This window comes from Callospermophilus lateralis, chromosome 3 (genome assembly GCF_048772815.1).
Source record: "Callospermophilus lateralis isolate mCalLat2 chromosome 3, mCalLat2.hap1, whole genome shotgun sequence".
Taxonomy (NCBI): domain Eukaryota; kingdom Metazoa; phylum Chordata; class Mammalia; order Rodentia; family Sciuridae; genus Callospermophilus; species Callospermophilus lateralis.
In genome coordinates this window covers 119,544,967-119,569,343 of record NC_135307.1, presented here as the reverse complement: position 1 = coordinate 119,569,343, position 24,377 = coordinate 119,544,967, and the positions used below count along the sequence as shown (strand labels likewise).

Here is a 24,377-nt window from a genome sequence, read left to right as displayed (position 1 = left end):
CTCTAGATTGTGATTCCCAACCCATTTTAATACACTTGTGTCAACTCTGTTGAAATATTCACAGAATTGAAAACTCAATGGGTTAATATTTGTAGAGAACTTTTCAGCTTTCAAAACCTTTGTTTCATTATTCTCACTTTGTTGTTTGTTTGTTTGTTTGCATTTCTATCTCTGACTCTCTCTCCACCACTATCCCATGAGTTTCTTGAGTGCTGGGACCATGTGTCTCATTTATCTTGATAACTTCAATGTTTAATATAGTCCCTAGAATATAGAAGTTGCTAATAAATGACTGGGGAATAATGTTTTTTTAAAAGGGCAAGAAACAAACTCCAAAACCCCTTTATTTAGCTCATGAGACTGTGGTTCATGATCTCAGCTGGACACAGTGGACAGCTCTTTTGGTGTTGGCTAAGCTCACTCACGTGCCTGAGGGACCACTGACTGTTGACTGGCCTTGGCTGGGGTGACCGGGGGCAACCATCTTCCTCCGGCAGGCAGCCTGGCATGTGGTTGTAGTGATGGAAGAGGTGCAAAGAGAAAGGGCAAGCCTGGTCACAGAGCGCTTTCATGTTTGTTGACAATCTACTTAAAACAAAGCAAGTCGTGTGGTCAAGTCCAGGGATAGGGTAAAAGGGCAATGAAAAGTGTCATGATAGAAGGCATTGAAACATGCAGGTAAGAAATGGAGTCATTTTGACAATCTTACCATGCTTTTGTATTAGAAGAATTGAAGAGCCAGGCACGGTGGCCCACTCCTGTAATCCCAGTGGCTTCAGAGGCTGAGGCAGGAGGATCATGAGTTCAAAACCAACCTCAGCAATTTAGCGAGGCCCTAAGCAACTCAGACCCTGTCTCTAAATAAAATAGAAAAACGGCTGGGGATGTGGCTCAGTGGTTAAGCGCCCCTGGGTCCCCGTTCAATCCCTGGTACCAAAAAAAAAAAAAAAAAAAAAAAGAAAGAAAGAGAACTTTTACCAAAAAGTAGTCACTTGCATAGTGCCAGGTCGAATTCAAGGGAAAAGTTCATTTTATCTGGGTTTCTAACATATTTTATTGAACATCATATACAGCAGAACATTGCCTTGAAGAATTGGAGAGTACTTTAAATATGGCATTTACACTTAAGGTTTGCTTCATCAGGGGTAAAAAGGGGTTAGAGTTAGCCACTGCAGCCCGGCTCACTGATGGTGGTTCCCAGAGTCATAGCTATTTGAGCTCCACAGAAGCCCCGCAGGTTTCTGGAAGGAAAAGGACATCAGGTTGGAATTGAGAAATGCCTGCTTGCTGGATGGCATTATCTTCTGCGTAAGCCAGCCAGGGGCAAGGAGCCAATGAATCTTTTGTCCCAGCAGGGTCACATGGTATGTTCAGCTTAGGAAATGGTTGTTGAGAAGCTCAACCTTGGAAAAAAGGAACTAAAGGGAAGAAAAGGGAAGAAAAAAATTATGATAATGGTTCTCGTACTTTTCACCTCAGAATACCTGAGCACCTTTGGATGGTTTGATCTAGTTTTATGTGATTTTTTTTTTATTATTCTTATTTTATTTTTTGGTACCAGGGATTGAACTCAGGGGCACTCAACAACTGAGACACATCCCCAGCCCTTTTTTTTTTTTTTTTTTTTTTTTGTAGTTTATTTAGAGATAGGGTCTCACTGATTTACTTAGGGGCCTCACTAAGTTGCTGAGGCTGGCTTTAAACTCACAATCCTCCTGCCTCAGCCACCAGAGCTGCTGGGATTACAGGCTTGCACCACCAAGTCCAGCAGTTTTGTGTGGTCTTGTTTTGTGCTTCTCCTGCTTTGTGAGACTGGTAGTAACAGACAGACTGTGTGAGTGAAAAAAAGCTAACACTAGAAAGTTAGAGGGGTCCACAGGAGACCCTGCTGCACCTAAAAAGAGCCACTGTGGGCTCTCTGGTCACTTGTTTAGCAGGTCTGCAGTTAAGAATTTTGCAATAGACTGGAGATTGGAGCAGGAGGACGCTTTGGTGCATGATTGATTTTCTTCATTTTAGCTTCTTGTTCATTGAGCAAGGTATTAGTGGGTCAAGGCAACAACAAGGATGACCTTGTGCTGTTGTACAGACACCTTCTCATCTAGCACAAAAACCCAGCCTTCTTCTCCCAGGGGCATGAACATCAAACTGAGTATCAGATTAAACCTCACATACAAGCAATGCAATCTCCAAATAAAATGGCCCAGGGTTTTTTTTTGTTTTTTTTTTTTTTTTTTGCTTTTTTTTAGAGCACATCCTTCAAATTTTCTACCAGCCACTCACCAACATTTGTCCAATCTTATATGAAGCTTATTCAGCTGAGTCTCAGAACATATTGGAAGTGTCTGAATGGGGTCTGATGGACACTAATTACCTATGCAACAACTCCTTCCTACTTTTTCCTTGCTAAGGGAACTGAGATTATGCTTATGGAAACAACATATCCATCCCCCCCAAAATGAGTCATGACTGGTCTAGGCTCTCATAGAATTACTGACCCCTTTGGCCAACTACCTGTGTCCTAGTCTCCTTTGCAGCCGTGTGACCATGTGACACAGCTCTGCTCAGGAAAACATCAGGAGATTGACTGGAGAGTTTAGAAAGAGAATGCCTATTATCTTTGTGTTTGGGAAGCTGGTATGAGAATGTGCAAGCTGGGGCTACAGTAGCCATTGTGCAAACACGGGGTACCAAGCATGAGAAATGCATCACATACAAGATAGAAGAAGAGAAGGATAAAAAGAGTTTGGGTTCTCCGTACACTGAAACCTATAAAATATCAATGGAAAGAAATTATAGAACTCACAAATAAATGGAAAGGTATCTTGTGTTCATGGATTAGAAGAATATTATTAAAATGTCTGTAGTACCCAAAGTCATATCTACACATTCAACCTAATCCGTATCAAAATTCCAGGGACTTTTTTCACAAACAGAGAGAGAGAAAAAAAGAACTAAAATACACATGGAATCACAAAAAACTCCAAATAGCCAAAGCAATTTTGTGAAGAAAAAAAAAGTTGGAGGCATCATACTTTCTGATTTCAAATTATATTACAAAGCTACTGTAATCAAAATAGTATGATACTAGTACAAAAATAAACACAGAGATCCATGGGACACAATAGCCAGCAGCAGTGAATCCGTGCATACATAGTCAACTGATTTTCAATAAAGGGTGCCAAGCAAACAATAGATTCTCAATAACTGGTGCTCAGAATACTGGGTACTCACATGCAAAAATTTTAAAAATGAAGCTGAACCCTTATCCTGTACACAAAAATCTATTCAAAATGAATTAAAAGCTTAAACATTAATATGTGTTGGCAAGGATATAGAAAAAAAGGGAACCTTTGTCCACTGTTGATAGATATGTATATTAGCACAACTAGAATGAAAAAACCAATAAGGGAAATTAAAAATAAAACTGCCATCTGTCCAGCAATTCCACTTTTGTGTATATATATATATATATATATATATCTCCAAAGGAAATAAAATCACGATCTTGAAGCAATACCTGCACTCCCACGTTCATTGCAACGTTATTCACAATAGCCAAGGCATGGAAATACCAAGAGGCTCTGTGTTAGTTTTCCATACTAAAACAAATACCTGAGGTAATCAACTTATAAAGAGAAAAGGTTTATTTTGGCTCATTGTTTTATAGGTTGCAACCCAGGATCAAGCAGACCCATTGCTTTTAGGCATTTGGATAGGGTGCTGAATGGCAGTGGCGAGAGCACATCATGGAGCAAAATGGCTTTCCTCATGGCCAGGCAGTAAAAGGAAAAGGAAGAGGCCAGGATCATACTGTCCCCGTTTGAGGGCCCTCCCACTAGGCCCCCACCTCTTAAAGGCTCCACAGTCTCACAGTAGCACCACCCTGAGGATCAAGCCTTCAACACATGAGCCTTAGGGGGCACTTAAGATCCAAACCAAATATATATCCAGCCTTCACCAACAGATGAATGGATAAGAAAATGTGATGCATGCACATATACACAAATGGAATATTATTCAGGCTTAAAAAGGAAGGAAATCTTTCCATTTGCAACAAGACAGATGAAACTTGAAGACATTACGCTGAGTGAAATATGCCTGGCATAGGAAGTCAAATACTACATGATCTCCCTTGCATGTGAAATCTAACATAATGTTGAATTTGGTTAACAAAGATGTGAATGTTGGTTACCAGGGACTGGTGATGAGGCCAAAGAAAACATGTTGATAAAAGGGTACAAATTTTCAGTTATAAGATGAATAAGTCCTGGAGACCTGAAGTATATCATGGTGACCAATAATGACTAATGATAATGTGTCATGTACTTGAAATTTGATGAGAGTAGATCTCAAGTGTCCTCATCACCATTTAAAAAAAAAAAAAGGTAAATTTTTTGAGGTAATAAAGATGATAACTAGCTAGATAGTGATACTCATTTCACAATATATACATATGTCAAAATATGGGGCGGGTGTTGTCTTCTTGAGATGGGGTGCTACTATGTTTCTCAAACTGAACTTGAGTTTCTGGGCTCAGGGGATCCTCCCACCTCAGCTCCTGAGTAGTAGAGACTATAGGCTGGCACCACTGCCAGAACTGCGTGTTTTACACCCTAATTTATACAATTTTTCTTTGTCAGTCATACCTCAATAAGGTTGGGGGGGGGGAAGAGTGTGGTCCATGGTATTGTTGATCCACTGCTCTGGTCCTGAAATCACCTTCCTCCAGCCCCCCTGTTAGAAATGAGGACAGCCTTCACTGCCTCAGCCACAGGAGGTATTCCATGACTCACAAACAAAAGCATTTCTGGCTGATACAGTGCCTCCCTGGTTCTACAGTCTGGCTAGAGTAGGTTCCGCTGGTCACTTCACCAGAGTAGCTTTGCAATCAGTTATGTTCATCTGCAAAGGAGAGATAAAAATGCCTGCTTGATCTCGAGCAAACTGATTCAGGAGATCAGTGTGGTGTGTGCATCAGCAGCTGAGTGTCCTCTAGAAATCTGTTGGAAACGTGAACTTCCAGGTTCCCACTCCAGCCATACTAAATTAGGTATTTCGTGGGTGGACTGAGCAAAGCAGGTTTTAATAGGACCCCAGTGAACCACTGATGTGGAGGGTCAAGGTGGAGTGGCTGCACATCAGAAACACATGGGGCATCTAACAGACTTCTCAAACTCTACCTGCAGCATTTCTGCAATGTGGCCTATAAATTTATATTTCCCGAAAGGTCTGAGTAAAACCAGACATGGGAACCAACAAAATGAGTATGAAAACAGGTCACATGCACCAAGGGCTGTCACTCAAGTAAGGGATAAGAAATAGACATGGGGGTCTCCTGAGGCAGAGGAGGTGCCATAAAGGTTTTTTTTTTTTCACCTGTAGATGAGGAAATTGAGTATCTGGTCTCAGCAGCCCTGTTTAGCCCTAAAATTCCAGAGACGCCAGCTCAGGAAGGGGAGACTTTGCAGACCTGGCTGCAACAAGCAAACACGGTGCTAGTGAAGGTTAAGACTAACAAACTTCTCAGACGTGTGAGCAACAGGAGGAAGAGGCTGTCATTTCACTAAAGTCGATAAAGCAACCTCATCACCCGCCAGAGCCAGAGCAGTCTATCCAAAGCAGGTTTTGTCTTCTTCCTTTACCAGGTTTATGAGGCAGCAGGTTTGCACTTCAGATGTTCATTTATAGAGTGCTAGACGACACCTGCTTTGTGCTGGGCTTGTGCTTTGGGGGTGGTTTTGTTTGGAAAATATTATTTTAAAATAACATACAGGCTAAGTATTCCCACCATCTTCAGGCATTCTGCCTTCTAGAAATGCACTCGCTTGTTAAGGATCGAAGCTCCCAGCTGAAGCAGTTACTCTCTGGTAATGTGATTTTGCCCTCCTCCCTGACTTTTTCCCTTCTCCTGGAAACAAGAGGAAGAAGGAGGTGTGGGGTCTCTTCCCCACACCCCTCTCCCTTCCAGGAAACTGCTTCCTCTTCAGGGCCTCTGCCCCCACCCTACAGCTGCTATAGAGTGGGGGAGGGGATCCAGGTGCTGCCAGACAACAACCAGCACCTCACTGATCACTTCAAAAGAGGAGGAGATACCAAGTCATTGTTTTGAAAAGCAAAAGATAAAAAGAGGAAACTATAGCCAGCCTGGCTATACTCCTAGCTGCTCAGGAGGTTGAGGCAAAAGCAAGTTCAAAGCCAATTTCAGCAACTCATGGAGGCCCTAAGCAACTTAGTGAGACCCTGTTTCACAATAAATCATAGAAAAGGCTGGGGATGCAGCTCATTTGATTAAGAGCCCCAGATTCAATCCCTGGTACTAAATAAATAAATATTAAATAGGATGGCATCAAATTATGAAAAAAGGAAAGTTAAGCATTTATCCTTTCCCTATATGAACTATACCTAAGGCTAATCTAATTGTTGAGCAGGCAAAGTTTGTCTTCATAGAAGCTTATTAATGAAGAGGGATCCAATTAGAATTTCACCATTTTGCATGGGGTAGAGAGAGAAAAGAAAAAAGAAAAAGGGAATATATTTTTAATAGCACAATTCTGCAAACTTGAATGAATTATCTAGGAAAAAATCATCAATGGCTGTGCATATCACAGAGACAGGAAGATATGGCATGTCACCTACTGGAAGTTATAACACACCCATAAAGTCTTGTGAGAAAATTTAAACTTGAATCTAGTTAAATTCTACAGATTAGGCTGGGGTTGTGGCTCAGCGGTAGAGCACTCACCTAACACATGTGAGGCCCTGGGTTCGATCCTCAGCACCACATAAAAATAAATAAAATAAAGGTATTGTGTCCAGCTATAACTAAAAAATGAATATTTTTTAAAAAGTCTACAGACTGATCAACATTTCCAGGAAATATAGGTAGTGGACAGAGGGATATGCCAAACACCACTGAAGGGATACCATCACCCCAATCCAGACTGTGGGAACTTTGTGACAAATGATCCATTTTTCCAATATATTGCACGGGAGAAATGAGATAGAAGGGGAAAACTGCAGATTAAATAAGATTTACGTCACATTAGCCAATCAAAATGTGTGGACTCTGAATGATTTAACATACTTCTAAAAAATTATAGACAAACCCAGGGAAATGTGGGCTGGGGTTTGGCTCAGTGGTAGAGTGCTTGCATAGCATGTGAGAGGCACTAGGTTTGATCCTCAGCACCACATTAAAAAAACAAAGGTATTGTGTCCATCTACAACTAAAAAAAATTTTTTTTTAAATAGAGAAATGTAAACAAGGATATTTAATGATACTGAGAAAATATTGTTGATTGGGGGCAATGATAATTTTGTGGTGTGTCTTTCAAAAATAGTCCTTGTCCCTCTCCTTAGAGCTACATAGTCAGACACAGATGAATGATATCTAGGATTTCTTTCAAAATAATCAATAGTGGTAGGGAGTAAGCAGGGATGTAGAGAAAATAAGACTATCATAAGCTGATAACTGAAGTCAGAAGGGAGGGAAATGAAGGCCCTTTATACAGCTCTCTACAGTAGTATGTTTGACATTTTCCTTCTTAAAATTAAAATGGTTTGCGTCATTTTAATTTCTACTTTATGTATGCATTTTATATTGGCCATAATGTGTTAGTGCAGTAGCTCATGCTTATTATTTGCTTGCATAGATTTATCAATTTTTACCTGTCTTCACTAGTTAGTATATGCAAAAAGTTTAGATTTTTGTATGTTTTAAAACTTGCCTACCCAGCCAGACTGGAAGGTCCATGAACATAAGGACCTTCCTACTGTATCCTTCACAGCACTAATACTTTATCTTAGCATCTCAACACTAGTTTGAAAATACAAGTTATTAAGACACCATTCTGGAAGCAGGTACTGCCCACCTGACCTTCCAGTTGTAGTATCTCCATCCTGACTTTATTGTCAGGAGAGTTTACACAGATCACATGATCACTCTAGACCAGGAAGATTTGGAGGGGTTTTTTTGTTGTTCTTTAGGTGATTAACCACCAAGCTACATCCTCAAATCTTTTTATTTTTAACTTGGAGACAGGGCCTCATGAAGTTTCTAAGGGTCTTGCTAAATTGCTAAGGCTGGCCTCGAACTTGTAATCCTCCTGCTTCAACCTCCAGATTACACTGGAGGTTGTAAGATTACCACTGGAGGTTGTAATCACTGGGATTACAGGGATGTGCCACCATGCCTAGCTCAAGACTGTTAACTTGAGAACTTATGAAAAGAACAGGAAAAAAGTTGAGACTAATTAAATCTTCATTATTGAATGGAGAACTTTATATAATTACTTATAAATTAATATACAATTCCAAATACTGTAGAGGAAACTCTGTTTCCTGTTTAGACCCTCCTACCAAGGTAACTAAGGCAAAGTGAAATCCTTGTAAGGTGTGACTACAAAACATCTGTTCAGAAGCTCCCTAGTGTTGTCCTGGACCCTTTGTCCCAGCTTTCTCCCTCCAATATTTGATGGTTTCCAGGACTGGGTGGTACTCTTCCCAAATAGAAGAGCTCCCCATCTTCTATTTCCAGTTACTCTATAGTCAAACTTCTCCAGGATTTTTTGAAGCATTTTTAGCTTGAACTCTGTATTCTCCTAGTTACATAGAACTTAAGAGAGCTTCCTCTTTTTGCTCATGAACAACCATCCCCCAGTAAGTCTCAAGGTGGGAGCAGTTTCCCTCCCATGTGACATACCCATCCTTGGGCTCCCTAGTTGAACCCTCCCTCCCCCGCCCCACTGAGCTTCAGGATTGGGAGAGTGGGTTATATCCTGCCTTGATTTCTTGTAGGAGCATCACTTTGCAGATGAGTGCAACTTATAAATGAATGGCCCCTTGGAGTTGGCCCCCTCCCCCAATAACTTGTTCAAGATCACCCAGGAACAGGGTGCGTCTGCATCTGTGTACTTTCTGCTGAATTGTACTGTCTCCCAGAAGACTTTTGGGTAGCACTGTCACATTGTCACGTTGATAGAAAAGTATATTCTGTTTACCTAGGCCAAATTTTTAGGAGGAAATCTTATATTCAGCCCTCCAAATGCTTTGGAATGTGCTCAGGTTCAACAGACTGCAATTTTAATTTATAAAAAGTTAGAATTATGATAATTAAAAGCTAGCACTTATATAGCACTTACTATGTGCCAGGCACTGTTCTAAGCATCTTACATACATTGCCTCATTTAGTTAGTTCTATTATTATCCTCATTTTGTAGCTGGGGAAGCTGAGGACAGAGGGGTAAGTGGAGTGAGGTCTGGCCCTAGGCAGTCTGGCTCCAGGGTCTGTCCTCTTAGCTACTTTGCTCTGCATCTTTTGACATTGCAGTTCCAACTAAGAAGATGAAAGAAAAATCTAGAAGAATAGAGAGAACTAGAGCTCAGGCTGGGTTTGGGGGGCAGGGAGCATAGCAGCTTAGTGAAAGCGCTAAGAATGAGAATCCAGAAAACCTGGGTCTAACCTGGCTCTTCCTGTATCTCTGTGTAACACAGAAAAGTTATTTTGTCAGCCTGGTCCTATTTCCTCATCTCTTAAAAAAATGAAAATTATGCTGTTGTTATCCCTCTATAGGGTTACTGGAAAAATCTATTCAACATTACTATGAAGAAAAGTGCTACATGGGAGAAAGTGCTAAGGATTCCCATTTTTAGATGAGCTTAGGAGGACTTTGATTTGGCATCTGAAGGTAATAAGTTCCTATTTTTGTTTTCAGGGCACTATATTTGTATGTGTCTTGTAGAACCCACACTTGGAAATGCTGACAGCAGGCTTCAGGACAGCTGAGCCCCACTAGACACCAAGAAAACCCATGGCTCTGGTTGCATCTTTCAACATGACAGATCCACAGTAAGTACTGTTGGGAACTGCTCTCTGCATCCAAAATGTTGCTATGAATCTCCATAAGACCAGGATCTTCTACTCAGGCAACCACTGTATACATTGCTTTAACAGGAGGCCCCAAAATATGGGGGAAACCTTTCAAAAGCCAGCTCAACACAAGGTTAGGAAGCAATTGAAGGAATTAACAATATGGGAATTCAAGGAAATTTAGAAATCATGAAAGTGTTTTTAAAACCAGCCTCAGAACTCTTCAGGGAGAATTGCTTTCAGTTCCCCAAACTTAAGGCACCATGTGGACCAACCACTTTATCTTGCCAAGCACCAGCTTGGTAAGTGACCAGGTGGTGATTTATTTTGTGTTTTGCAACTCACTAGTAAAAATGCTAAGATGAGAATAACACTCCTTCTATTACACCACGCTGTCCTGGCCTCCCTAGCTATGGGCCTGGCTACTCAGTCATCTGCAGCATGAACCTGTTACCTGAAGAACAGCCAACCTCAGTAGAATCAACAATAGGTGCTTATTGTCACATATGTCTGGGGTAATTGCTCTGATCTTGCTTGGACTCACCCTTGGATATGGGGCTGGCTGGCTGTCAGCTGATCTAGGTGAGACTGGACTCTTCAAGGTGACTCATCTTTCAGTAGCCTGGGCTGGTCACCCTCTGATGGTGATGTAGGAGGGGCGAGAGCACAGGCAGAAATTCACAAATGCCTTATCATGCCTCACCAGCATCATGTCTGCTAATATACCATTGGTCAAAACAAGTCACATAATAGAAGACTAAATAAGATATTGGGGAAATATATTCTTCCTTTTCATGGGACAGACTGTAAAGTCATTTGGCAAAGGGCTGTATTCAAGGAGGGATAAAGAATTAATCCATTTTGTTCACCATACTATACTTCATACCTGAGGCCAGGGTGTAGTTTTAATACTCAGGCCATTAACTGTGGGAATTTCAATACTCTCTGCTAAGATGACCTTTGGGCTAGAGATGGTGCTGGTCCACTATGACCATTGGCAGATTGGGAACAGAGGGTGGGAGAGTTAAGAAGGCAGAAGTAATTTGTTCCATGCTTCTTGGAGCCATAATTTGCTGGTCTTAGAAATTCTCTAGCCCTCCTTGAACACCTCATTGGTCAGAAAGTTCTATTTGTACAGTTGAAAAATCCATAGTTTCCTTCAATAGTCTCAAAGAAAAGAGAACAAATTCAATTCAGCAGCTACATTTTTGGAAACATCTGGAGGAGGTGGGATTCCCCCCATAAAACACCCACGTTTTTAAATCAGTTGTTGAGAAACATAGAAGCAGCACATCCTATGACTGTTCCGCCTAAAGATCTCGAGTCATTCTGTAAATGTCACACAGTGATGAATACTATTATCTGCACTTGACAGGTAGCAAAAAGCAAAGGTTTAAATAAGGCTTACAAAAGAGAATTGGGGCTCTGGGAATTACTTGGTGAATTCAGGTAGTGTAGGCAGCCTACCTGTGGCACTCAAATAAAAAAAATCCTATTTTTCCCTCCATTAATCTGGGTGATCCAAGAAAAGGAGAAGTAGGCAGATTCATCTCTGAACTTCCTGGATCACTGCCTCTGGGTGTCACTGGTTAGGTTTCAACAGTTGCTAGAAAAGTTTGGAATTTAGAGTTCCCCATCCAAGCGACAGGGCTTGTCACTCCAGAGCTCTCCAGCCTGCTGTGTGTTCCTCTTATCCATATCAGATCCCGGGCTAAGGAGGGATGGCTCTTAGGAAGCCTCTATTTCAACTCCTTATGTTTCAGTTGGAGAAACTGAGGCCCAGGAAGAGCCCCACTGAAGGAGGTATTTGGGCTGGCCCTAGAGCCCAGAAACATTGCAGGGCGGCCTGGGTTGTCACCTCAGTGTTGAAACTGGCATCCTTTCCCTGGACACTGACCCTTAGGTTCCTTCAAATAGTTAATCTTTTTTTTTTTTTTTTGGTACCAGGGATTGAACCCAGCAGTGCTTAACCCCCAGCCTTTTTTTTTTGTTAGAGACAACAGAGTTTCGTTAAGTTGCTGAGGGTGGCTTTGAATTCACAACCCTCCTGCCTCAGCCTTCTGAGCTGCTGGGATTACAGGCGTGCACCACTGCACTTGGCTCAAATATTTAATCTTTATACTTCTTCATCTGTACTTTTTAACTTTTTAACCTTTCTTGTTTGACCAGAGGCACAAGACCCAATGCCTCAGATTCTACAGGATGAAAGTGGGTCAAGAATGTGTGGAGGTACCCAAAATGGCAACCCAGGCAATAAAAGCATAATTGTCCAGCATCTCTCAACAGAGTTTATCAGGGTGGTGCATAGTTGTTAAATACACTGCAGAATTAATAACATCCCTAGCCCTGTTCAGATGTCAACAGTGACTGCCAAAAATGCCTCCACAAATTGCCAGGCACCTGCTGGTGGGTTGGGAGGTGGTGCTGCCCCTGGCTGGGGCATCCTGCAATGCCAGAGTTGTGGGTTCTTTGAGGTGCCCGCAGAGCCCCAGAGTTTCTCAGACGTTTGATCAGCCAACTTCTGCTTCCTACTCCCAACCTTTAAAAGGTAGGACCAATTCAGGTAGGAAGGCAGTAGGCACCCCCAGTCATCCGACGCCCTCCCACGCTCACCACCCCAAAGCCTACATGGGCCCTCCAGGTCTCCAGGTAGAGTCCCAACCACCATCAGTATGTCCAGTTGTGGCGCAGATGATAGAAACATTTCAAAGGACCTTCACAAAAACCCATAAGATAGTTTAAAAGAACATACCATTTCAATATAAAGAGTAATGATCCAGAGTCCTGAAGTCTGAGCCGTGGTTTTGCTGGTTGGCAGAGTTATCATCTAGGTCTTTACCACCCCATGATAGAAGACCTGCCTGTGTCCAGACATGAACAATTCCTCTTCTCATCTCCCTTTCTTCCCAGCTGGTGAAGAAAATGGACTAGTCAGGGCTTTGATCCTGTCTTTGGGTGGCCCGTGGGAAGAATGGCAACCTTGCACTTCCCCAGCCTTCCAACAGCACTGTGTAGATTCTGGAACCCCTGCTCTCCTCTCTGGGAATGGACAAAGTAGTCTGGTCCTAGGAGCTAACCTTTCCTGTCATTCTTCCTCTCCAACTCAGGCCTGCTGTCGAAGGAGGGATTTCTGAAGTTGAGGTCATCTCCCAACAAGTAGATGAAGAAACCAAGAGCATGGCCCCCACACAGCTGGTGACATTTGCCTATCGGGACTTGCCCCTGGCTGCCGTCGACCTCTCCACGGCCGGCTCGCAGCTCCTGTCAAATCTGGATGAAGAGTACCAAAGAGAAGGGTAGGTGCTGCCGCTGAGCCTGCTGAGGAATCTCCTGTGTGACTCCCTGAGTGTCCTTGGCTCCCTCCCAAGAGCCAGGGACAGAGATTAGAGATACCGAACAGTGAGAGAGCAGAGGGTCACACCAGGCCTCTCTGGCCCTTTTTCTCCTCAGGCATTATGTACTCAGGAAAAGGTTTTAGACACAGAAAATACCTGTTGTTGCTAGAAAGCCTCTTATGTCTTATGTGTCTTTTGCTTGGAACTCAGAGAATAAAGTCTATTTTAGGTCTGGAAGGACCTTAAATGGCCCATCCAACTCCCCCTCTGTACGCTTGGGAAACAGGAGAACCACAGGGATGAGGGATTTGCCCAAGTCACAGAGCCCATAAGGGATGGACTTGGACTGCACTTCTCTTTATTAAGCAAAGCCCTCTGCATGAAGGAACATGCTCATCATGTAAGGGAATTTAATAGAATACAACTAGGACCTTGCAGACAGTATCTGCCCCCCTTTCCAGAAAGGAACAACAGGAAATGTTAGTCCCTAATTCAGAACAGTTTGCCCCTTATCATCCTATACTAACTTGTCAATCAGTTGTTTCCCAATTAACTTCTCATTAGCCTGATCTGTCTTCACCAATGTACTCTCTGCAGGGCAATCATAGAGTGTTCCAGCTGGATGTTTGATGCCCTGTTTTGTAGCAGTAGCAGGTTGAAGAATTGAAGGCCCAAGAAGGGCAGGAACAAGTCCTAGGGTCACACAGCAGCTCACAACATTGCTTTCCCCAGCCCAACCCTGCGGCTCTTAGACACAGAATTGTAAACACCAGTGAGGACCTCAGGAGCCAATTCTGGGCGACTCTCCCAGATACCTGTAAATAACTTAGAACATGCTGGCTGCTTTGATTACAAAATTAAGGTTTGTGGGTATTTTAGAAGCAAACGAGAAGTCTTAGCTATGGCTAGATTTGAAGAGCTTGGATTCCCTGTGCTTCGTTCCTGAGGAGGCTCTCCTGGTCCCAAGATAAACTGCCTAACAATCGTGAAACCATACATTTTCTTTTGCAGAAACGATACCCGAGGGGCATTCACTGAAAATATAATTTTTCCAAGTATTGTGCATACAGTCAGCAGGACCTTGGAATAAAAAGACAGGCAAGCAGGCAGGAGATAGCTGAGGGATGCTTGGTGGTGGCAGCGCTGTCCTTTGTGAAGTAGGCTCAGCACTTGTCAACAGCCGGCCCGTCTCTTCTTTTGAAATTCACTGGGTCTTTCTCTGAGCCCCCAGCAAGTCTCTGTGTGACTGCACCCTGGTGGTCAAACACAGTAGTGCAGCCACCTAGAATGCCATGGATGTTCTTAAAACTCATTCCCGGCCCTGGCTTGAGGGTACCTTAGACTCTTTCCAAGTCAACAGTGAAAGGGCGTGGAGAGAGGCAGGAATACTGCCGATGATTCTATTTCAGAGCAATGTTCACATCTTCCCCTCGTGTGTGTCACTGCACGTAGGTGTACCCCTCCCAGGTATGCCACACTGAGGTGTGCCACTCCCCCACCTGAACTCAAGGAAAAGGCTGTCAGGAAGGCCTTGCTCTATCATTCAGTTTGCTTTTGAGCAATCAGCGGGAGAATACAGATGAAGTGCCTGCAGGCAGAGAGGCCCTTGTTTGATTTGGGTCTCCAGGTGTGCCCAGGAAGCTGCTCCTGTTGGGTCAATAGGAAGCAGCCCGTGGAGGGGCTCAACTGGCAGCCACAGGGCCTCCTGGAGGAAGGAAGAGCAGGCTCAGGACAGAGGCACAAGAGCACACTGTGCAGGGACAGGGCCTCTCCTCACAATCTTGGCTTGTGCCACGTTTCCTGGGGTTTTCCCAAATTTCCAGCTTGGCCCTTTCCAAAGCAATATAAACCAAAACGAAGGGTCTGTATTGACAGTGCTGAGCTCGGTTAAGCCTCTTCCTCCTCCGTAACCCTTCTTCCTGCTAAGGGGAGTGCACTAGATAGGAATGTATCCTTTCTATTTTAAATGAAAAGCTCTCGGGGACACCACGGAGAAGGTGCCCAGTGACTCAGCTGCCCTGCACTCACGTCCCTCGGGCTCAGTGACAGTCAGTGCTTTGAAGTTCTAGATAGTTAGAGCTGGGGGAGACCTTCGCAAGGTGAATGTTCTAAGCATCCTAACAGGATACTGGGCCAGAGTGCAAGGAGCCTGCTCAAGATCACACAGTGACAGAGACAGGGACAGCCCCATCTCCTGGCTCCTGATCTAGCCAACACACTGGACTTTTCCATTTATCACCTGTCCCTTTACCTGTCACTCCTATGGCTGTGGGCACCCTCCACTGCCCATGAGATACCACTGCCAGGCTGCTCTGTTGAATGAATACCTTGAACTTCTTAGTGTGTTTGTTGTTGTTTTTCTTCCCAAAAAGCATTTTTTTTTCAAACTGTGGTTAAATACACATAACATACCATTTATGATCTTAACCATCTTCAGTGTATGATTCAGTGCCTTCACAGTGCCACACGATGATCACTGTCATCTGTCTCCAGAACTCTGTACCTGTTAAACAATTCCCTTCCCCCACCATTCTCCCTTCTGTCTTTGATTTTGACTACTCCAGGTACCTCACATAAGTGAAATCATACAATATACGCCTATTTATGACTGGCTTTTGTCAATGAGAATAAAGCCCTCAGAATTCATCTGTGTTATAGGCACATATCAGAATGTCTTTCCTTTTTAGGGCCAAATAATATTCCATTGTCTATATCACATTCTGCTTATGAGTTCATCTGCCAGTGGACATGTGGGTTGCTTCTAGATTTGGGCTATTGTGAACAATGCTGCTATGAACAAATGAGCAAGCATCTTTGCAACCTTGCTTTCTATTCTTTGGGATACATACCCAGAAGTGGATTGCTGGATCATGTGGTGATTGTGTTTTTGATGTCTGAGAGTCCGCCAGGCTGTCCACCATGTGACTGTACCATTCTACCTTTGCACCAACTGTGCACAAGCATTCCATTTTCCTATAGCTTCACCAGCATCTGTTATTCTCTGTTTTGAGGGGATGGTAGTAGCCACTCTAATGCATGTGAGTTGCTTTGGAGTGCTTGTAAGAGCATTTCCCTGAGAGCCTGGGAGGTGAGTGGAAGGAACAGTCCTCCTGACTCAGGCTAAGCACAGGTGGAGAGCCGTCTGGGTCCAGCTCCTTGACCTGTCCGGGAGCCCCTATCTTTCTGACATGTCCACCTAGCAGCACTACACTACAGCACTGTCTGCCGTCCACCTGGTCACCTGTGCTGTCAGGCTGCTCCGGACCCAGGGAGGAGAGTCAGACAACGGTCCCGATTGGCTCCTCCCCAGACTCAGGGTCTCCAGCCTCTGCTTGATTTTCAGTGGTGCCTGACAGTCCTCCTCCCTGGTCCTGGACAGTCCCCAGCAGCTGTTCCTCGTTGCTTCCATCTTCCTCAGTCCTCTCTTTTCCCCAGCAGATGACCCCCTCTCCTCCTTCCGCTCTCACGTGGGCTGCACTGCAGCCCCCAGGCTCTCCCTTCCAGGCCCAGTCTCAGCTGCTGAGCTCTGATTTCACCCCTCCGCCTTCTGGGGAACCTTGTTCCATCAGCTATAGCCTCTCCCTGTCTCACCACCATTGCCTGGCCTCACCGACCTCATGTCCTCCCTTGACCCCATGTTCCCATTGTCCACCACCACCCCTCCTTGTCTTTGCAGTCAAACTTCTTACAAGCCTTATTGGCACCTGCCAAGAACCCTCTCTCCCCTCCCATCTATCAGTCTGCTGCAGTCCAGCTTCAGCCTTATCCACACCCTGGAAACTGTCCCCCTCAAGGACAGCAACTGCCTCTTTGCTGCTAGGATCCTGATACTGTCCTCTGTCTAGTGTTTGAAACTGGCAGCCCCCGCCTCCCTCTTGAAGCAGTCTTCCCTGTCTGCCATCACATATAAACCCTCCGGACTTTCTTCCTCCTCCCCTGACTGTTCCTTTTAGGCCTTTTTAAAATTGTTTTTCCTCTGCATGTTCTGTAAATGTTGGGGTTCTCCATTTTCTGCCTTTGGCCATTTCCACTCTACTTACTCTGCACACTGGGTAATTTCATCCATTCCCATAACTTAAATTAAATCCTTCAGCTGGTGATGTTCAAAGCTGTACCTCTAGCCTGAATCTCTCGCTCAAACGCCTGACACATATCCACCTAGGCTCCTGGACATCTTCATGAGGATCCCAACAACACCTCAGAATCCTGACAAGCTTCCACATAATTATCTGTCCTGGTGCCTCCAAGTTGCCTGCATGTGTGAGAGGAGAACTGTTCTTGTCTCCACCTAAGTCATTGCTAAAAATAGCCTTTTCTGTGGCAGCACTCAAATCCAGCCCAAGGAGCCACAACTCACCCATCCTGGCCATCTCAAACCCAGTGTGCCCCAAATGGCACTGTTTTATCCCCAGAATGTATGGCTCCAGCCAGTGGAACCTAGATATTGCCTGGCCTCACCGACCCATTTTCACCAAAATGAGCCACACGTGCATCTACAGTGGTCACTTACAAAGACCCAAATCCTCCTTCTTGCCTTGACAGGAACCAGTGTTCTCCAAGACACACCAGAGCTGTGTGAAGCCTGTCACTTACAGCCAGCCCTGGATTTTGTTTTCCTCCCCTGCTCTGGCTCCTTTCATCCTCATTCTAGTGCCCATGAAGCTATAACTGCCGATGGCATCCATTATAGAAATGCTAGTGCCAAGTCCAGCAGCTTCGGGAACCAAGAGCCGGTGCAATATGGGCTGCATGCGGGGTGAGCCAGAAAAGTTCATCCCCAGCCCAGCTCTACACAGTGCTGACGATGTGCTGCTTATGGCCTTGGCTCTGGTCCTTTATGCTTCTGGCCACTACCTCTCTAAATCCAGGACTCTGATTCAGTCCAGTTCAATCCACTGTGCTGGCACATCAGGCCGGCTCCGCCATCTTCCTTTCCCTTCCTATTTGTGTCCCCCCAACCAAGTGCCTCCCTCCCTCAATAGTGATAACAAAACCTCCATGCATGTCCACAGGGGTAAACAGACACTCAGGAGAGGGGGAGACAGGGACCAGAGGGGGTGTCTGACCCCAGCTGAGGCTGTCATGAAGCCCTACTGCATCCATAACATGAGACCAGCTCAGTTTCTTCTCCCTCATGCCCCACGTTCTGTCACCTTACTGCCATAATATCACTTCACTGAACCAAAGATTCTTCCACAAAAGACGAGTAACTCTATCATGCAGTTGTCTGGGACTGTGTGTAACAAATTCACTAGACCGTGTAACATGGAGTCTAGAGCCAGCTCTGAGCAGCTCTGAGCAGCTCTGAGGTTGGTCCAACAACTTGCCAGTGTCAACAAGGGTGGGATTCCTTTCCTCACTCTGCTGTCAACAGCACTGGCTTCTTGACACTGTAAGGTGCCCTTGAGGTTTGTAAGAGGGCTGCCTGTCATAATTAGGCTACATCTTTCCTCATTCACATCCGGCAAGACAGATGCCCATCATTTTTTTGAGAGTACAAGGAACTTTCCCGGAAGCCTCTGGCCACTTTCACCTCATGTCTCATTGGCTAGAACTGAGTCTCATGACAAGGGATATGGGGAAGTCCACAGGCCAATCAGGCCTACCCTTTGAACAGTGCCATTTCCCAGTATATATTGCAGTTACCCCAGTGGGACAGCACTAGTGTGGAATCACCCATTTTGCATCACATCCTTTAAGAGAGCCAACTCTCCATTCTTAGCCTTCAATTCAGAATTCAACCTTAATTTCATCAATTTCTAGTCATTTTTTAGTACGGGAAAAATCTCCCTCTTAGACTTCAATAACGGTCATCTTGATTCTTTCACCTCAGTGCAATTTGACCTGACCTTGTCCTGGTGGACAATCCTGCAGCTTTCTGTTTGCACATAACCAGAGCCCCTTATTCCTTGGTCTCATTCTTTGGCATCGAACACCACTCCATTCAGTGGTGGGAAAGTGAGGTACAGAACCATTCTCAGCAGACACTGTCTACCTTTGGAAGAGGGATACTGAGTTTCTAGGAAGCTAACTCATGCCATACACTGGAACTTCCATGTTCTCTTAACCACCTACAGGACACTGAAGGCATGGTTGGTTTGCTGAGTCTGGGCAAGACAAGAAGCCACAAAAGGGAAAATTCAGAGAAGCCCAGAGTTTCACCCTAGAGAGGCCTGCAGCCCAACAGGAGAGACGCTGTGACTGCGCAGGTGTAGAGGAAGGTGGTGCAAGGCAGAGTCATCATCCCCTTCTACAAATGAGGCCCTGGTCACGTAGAGGGACAGGGTTCTTTTTGGTGAAACAAGGGAGTGAAGAGGGTGAAGGAAGAGTTTGTGGAGTAGTCTTTGTCAAAAATTAAAATTAAGAAATGAAGGCTCTTCCACATTTAGTGAAGTAATTATTTCTCTCTTAGGGTTCAGGACTGGGTCCTAAAAGAGGTAAGGGCTGGACTCCCAGACAGCAGAAGGCTGGAGGAAGTACAGGTCTTGGGTAGGCCAAAAGAGGTGCTGTTACTTAGAGATGATGCCAACAGCACATGTCTGCCAAAATTTCACAGTAAGAGGAAGACAACATAATGGGGGCACAGGAATATTTTCGAGATGTCAGGTTAGAAAAATAAGACGATCCAATATAGCAAACATCTCTAAATAAGGACTGAAGTAATTTTAGATATGCCAGCAAGCAAAGGCTGGGGGCAAAGAAAAGGGAGGGGGAGCAGCCTGTGAAGCCATGGCCCAAAATATCTCCCTCTCTTCCCGGAATGTCTTGCTTAAGGACCAGGTCCTCCCAGAAAGTCTCCCATCCCCCACCCCCGCAGCCTGGGCCCTCACCTCGGTGCTCCCACAGTCCTTTGCCTTCATTTTCACCATGTCCAGAAACAACCCTGAGCCCCTCCTCTCTTTCCAAGTCTGTCTCCAGTACTGGGCCAGGTGCTGGAACACTGAGCCTGTGATGAATGAGTGAGTGAGTGGGTGGGGCTGGGTAAAGATAAGGATCAGAAGACAGAAGGGGGAGCCAGGTGCCCTCAGAGAGAGGTGACTGCTGGTAGGAGGAAGAGCCACACGGGAGGGACCAGGCTCCTCATGCCCAGATGTCAAGAAGGGCATGATGGCCGCACTCACTCTGGGCATCCTTGCTAACTCCACACCCCCTCCACAAAATCTAAAAGAAAGAAATCGTATCTGCCACAGAACATGCCAGCTTCACTTAGTAAGAGTTTAGCATCCTGTTAGAAGAAGGAAAATCCTTTGGGGGTTCAGGGTTAACAGTTCACCCAGCCACCACCACGGGAATGGGAAGTCCAGAAGTTCCTCATCGCGTGGTTTGTGAAGACTTTCAGAGCTTCATTAATCCACTTTATTAATTCCAATGAGACTTGTCTATAAGAAAACACCACCCTTCTAGTGTACCAGCTGCCCCTGTCCCCAAGCTGACCTTGCAAATCCATGACCCTCTTTATAATTTTAGAAGACTCGGGCTTTCACCAGAGCTCTCAAAACCCCAACCAGTGAATACAGGCTTAATTCAGATCAAAATATTTTCCTGGTGAATGCATGCTATTGCATTTTCCTGTAGTCCAGGAACCCTAAAGATCCATGAAAAGGGCAATAAGTTCAGATACCTGATTTCTCAGCAAAATATCCACCCATGGCCGCCTATGCATATGCTTGACAGCCATGGGAGACCACTAGATGGCGGCAGAGTGCCTCGGACCACCTGCGGGTGGTGCACAGTGCCCGCAGGGAGGGGAGAAAAGTTTAAAGTTTATTGTAAGGCCAGGTTCCCCAAGGAAAATGAGCAGAGTTAATGGCACTGGAGTTAATGGCACCTGAGATAAAATGACACACACCCCCCAATCATCCCTGAAGGTGCTTGGGATCCAGATTTCAAAGAGAAGGAGGGAGAACATGGCCAACCCAGGATTTACAGAACCACAGCCAACCCAGAGAGCTCCACAGTGGAGAAGAGGGGTGTGCTTGAAAACTCCAGCCAACTTCTAAGTCACCTCTACCACGTTAGGAAGCAGCCTCACCAGGCAGCCCTGCTGGCAAAGCACAGCCAAAGGAGATTCTTGTGATCAGTTCCCAGAATTGAGGATTCCAGGGATTAAAGGAGGCCTCGTGGGCCCTTGGTCCAGCAGTACCCCACTCACTCCCCTGAGTCAAGCTTGAACCCCTTGCCAAGTAACTGGGAAACCATTTCTTGACCACATCCTACCTAGATGGCAGCCCTTCAGAAATGTATGGATGACGCCTGTGGTCCCTTGGGTAGGAACAGCCAGTTCATGGTGTGTGTTGGCCATTGTACTCCCTCCCAGGAGGGCTGGAAGGTTGGCTACTGCTTGCCAAGTGGAGTGACAGTTCCTGGCTTCTAACCCTGAGCTCTTGCCACCACATCCTGCTGCCAGAATGACATTTCTGAGGACGCAAAACATGTGAGATTCTGGGACAAGCAAATGCCAGGCTCTGGCGACCCCAGCTGCACACCATCCCTTTCCCTCCTCCCCATGGCATTGGGGCTAACCTTTAGCTCCGATTGTGGAACAGAAGCTGTCTGCCCGGGAACTGCAATTTATTTAGTTCCCCAGAGGGCTGGGAGAGTCACCTCTCACCTCCACCCGAGAGTACTTTCGTGAAGAATGCTGTGTGCTCATGTTCTATGTGCGCTGCTGTGGCTTGCATGTATTAACGCATAACATGTTGCTTACCGCACAGATCTCCAACAATGATGAGTCAGATACAGGAAAGGGGACTGATTATCTAACTCTGGGTAGCTAATCTAATTCTAGATATCTTAGAAATGGGTACAGGGACAAAGGAAAAGCTCAGTGGTGCTTTTCTTTTTAGTCTCCCTGAGAAAGGGAGGAAGAAGTTCCAGTAATCATTTCACATATTCAGTAAAAGGGTGTCTCTGTGAGTATCAGGTTGGTAGTTGTAATAGGTCATCCTTCACCTGCTTTTCTCTCTCCCTTGGTGGTTTTATGGATGTTTTTGCTTGTTGTTGTTGTTGTTTTTGCTTTCTCGCATGGTTTAAGGCTAGGAGCTCCTTGCACAGGCTGAGTTCACTTTCAAGGCTGTAGCCTCCATGGAGACAAAGTCCCCCTCCACTTCATGTGCCCAGTGCAGTGCCTAGCATTCAGTGGGCATGTAATAACTAGATGTGGAATGAAATGGTTGTTGAAACTACCCAGGGTTAGATAATTAGATCCGTTTTTAATGTACCTGTATTTGAACCGTCATTGTTATAGATGTGCATGGTAAGCAATGTGTATGCTTTACATATGCTCTTTTTAATATTTTAAACTTTCACTACACCCCTGAAAAGGCAGAGATCTCCACCTTGGAGATTAGGAAACTAAGACTCAAAGATCACACTCAGGGGATGAAGTTGCGGCTCAATGGTAGAGCACTTGCCTGGCATATGTGAGGCACTGGGTTTGATTCTCAGCACTGCATATAAATAAATGAATAAAATAAAGGCCCATCAACAACTAATACATTAGTTTTTTTTTAAAAAAAAAAAAAAAGCCTGCACTCAGCTTTCAGTCAATGTGAGGCTGTGATTTGTAGACACTAGTTGCCCCCAGAAACCAAGCTAGGAAAAGCCTGGCTATTCCCCACCAGAGAAGAAAGTTGAAGGACTTGCCTCTTGAACAACTGAAATAACATCTGTAAGTGTGCAGAACAGCTCCTGGTGCATAGGATGTACCATGTAAGTGCCAATTAATAAAAATGAAGCCCATGTCAATGAAAAAAGTTAGATTTTCTCTGACATTATTTTAGTCGGCTGGAGTACACACAGTAAAGTTAAAGGGGGGCCAGGATGTGCTGCTGAAGATCAAAACCAACACCAAGTCTGGCAAGGCACCCAGCACACAGGTGCTGAGCATCATAGAATTGGAGCACATAGAGCAGGAGGGGCCTCAGACCACCCAACCATGGGATTTTAATCAGGAGCCCAGGTCTCCTTAGATGACCTATCTGTGAGATTCAAGGAGTCTGTGCACCTGTTATAATTATGCACAGTATACTCCAGTCCCTTCCCAAGTTCCAGGCCAGGAGAATTAGTGCAGCCACCCCTGCCCTATCGTGCATTCTTCTATCCCCAGCCAGCCTGATAGCCATAGCAGCCTGAGAGCACAGTGGACTATGGGGTGGGGGAGACTGGGTCCTGCAGGAGCAAGCCAAGCCCTTGCCATCCCATGCCACATGGTTCTGCTTCACCTTTCAGGATGAGCCTTTTTCAGTGCCAGGCTTGGGAACACTGCCCAATGTAGCAGTGACCTGAGCCACCTCCTCTCAGGCTGCTCCTGTGGCTTTATCGCCCCTAAAAACACCATCAGAAATTTGCCAACGTCAATTTTCATATTCTAGAGTTTGTTCTCTTAAACTTTTATCCAAATGCCTAAGAATATAAAGCAGGAACAGCAAAGATGCTTACCTCCCCTTTCGCACCAGGATTCCCCTGAGGCCTCAGGAGTTACTGGCAGAACCTCAAGGTAGAATGTGTCCACCTGCCAGGCAAAGCCATCTGGTTGTTGGTATTTGTAGAGTTTGGCAGCCCCAGCGGTCCCCAAAGCGGTCCCCTCGCTGTTGCAGCACCAAGATGGAAAAGAGGGAGACACCCGCCCTCTGGTGGTGATTTCAGGAATGACACCACCCTGAGAGCCAGCCCTCCAATGTGCTACATGCCTCAGATGGAGGAAAGCACCTTCTCTAATTAAACAGTGGATGCTGATTACCCCGGTGGCCCATTAAGGCCCTTGAGTCATTAGTAAGCCACTCAGGGATCTTTGGGAACTGGACACATTCTGTTTTGCTACTAAAACACAGTCTCCTAGGAATGTCTGAGTCATTTGAGTTTTAGAGGAAATTTTATTAGCAGCTTGGGATTTCCAAATATGGGGTCAGCCAGAAAATGCGCAGCTTCAGCCCCACCACTCAAGCAAGACTCCATCTATACTAGGGGCTCTGTCCTAGGGCCTTGGGATCCGTGTCCCTACAGCAGTAGTGTAGCTCTGCCCCCATCTCTGCTATTCAAAAAGAAGCTCAAAGAGCCTACTTTGTCCCCATCCCAACCCCTTCACAGCTATCCACATAGCCTGCCTGCTTTGCCTGCCCCCCAGAGCAAGGTCGATGCTTCCCAACCCTTGAGCTCACTTGATCCCTGCC

General features: G+C 45.2%; 1 protein-coding gene and 1 long non-coding RNA gene across 13 annotated transcripts in view; one reads left to right on the top strand and one right to left on the bottom strand.

Moving 5' to 3' along the window:
- The window catches only part of Tmem266 (transmembrane protein 266), a 110,719-nt gene that overhangs the window by 33,349 nt on the left and 52,993 nt on the right, over nt 1-24,377 (top strand). For 3 of the 12 annotated variants that reach the window (XM_076851173.2, XM_076851174.2, XM_076851172.2), the window contains exons 2-3: nt 9,744-9,850; nt 12,979-13,167. In XM_076851173.2, coding sequence (XP_076707288.1) covers nt 9,813-9,850; nt 12,979-13,167 — 227 coding nt within the window. In that variant the 5' untranslated portion in view covers nt 9,744-9,812. Of the gene's footprint in view, nt 1-9,716; nt 9,851-12,978; nt 13,168-24,377 lie in introns of those variants that run through there. The other 9 variants (XM_076851169.2, XM_076851170.2, XM_076851171.2 and 6 more) reach the window with 5 other exon arrangements.
- Nucleotides 1,093-23,854, bottom strand: LOC143395574 (uncharacterized). The gene is made up of 3 exons (XR_013090778.1): nt 23,647-23,854; nt 12,624-12,781; nt 1,093-1,418 (listed from the first exon to the last, which is right to left on the bottom strand). It is a non-coding gene; the product is annotated as an uncharacterized LOC143395574 (long non-coding RNA).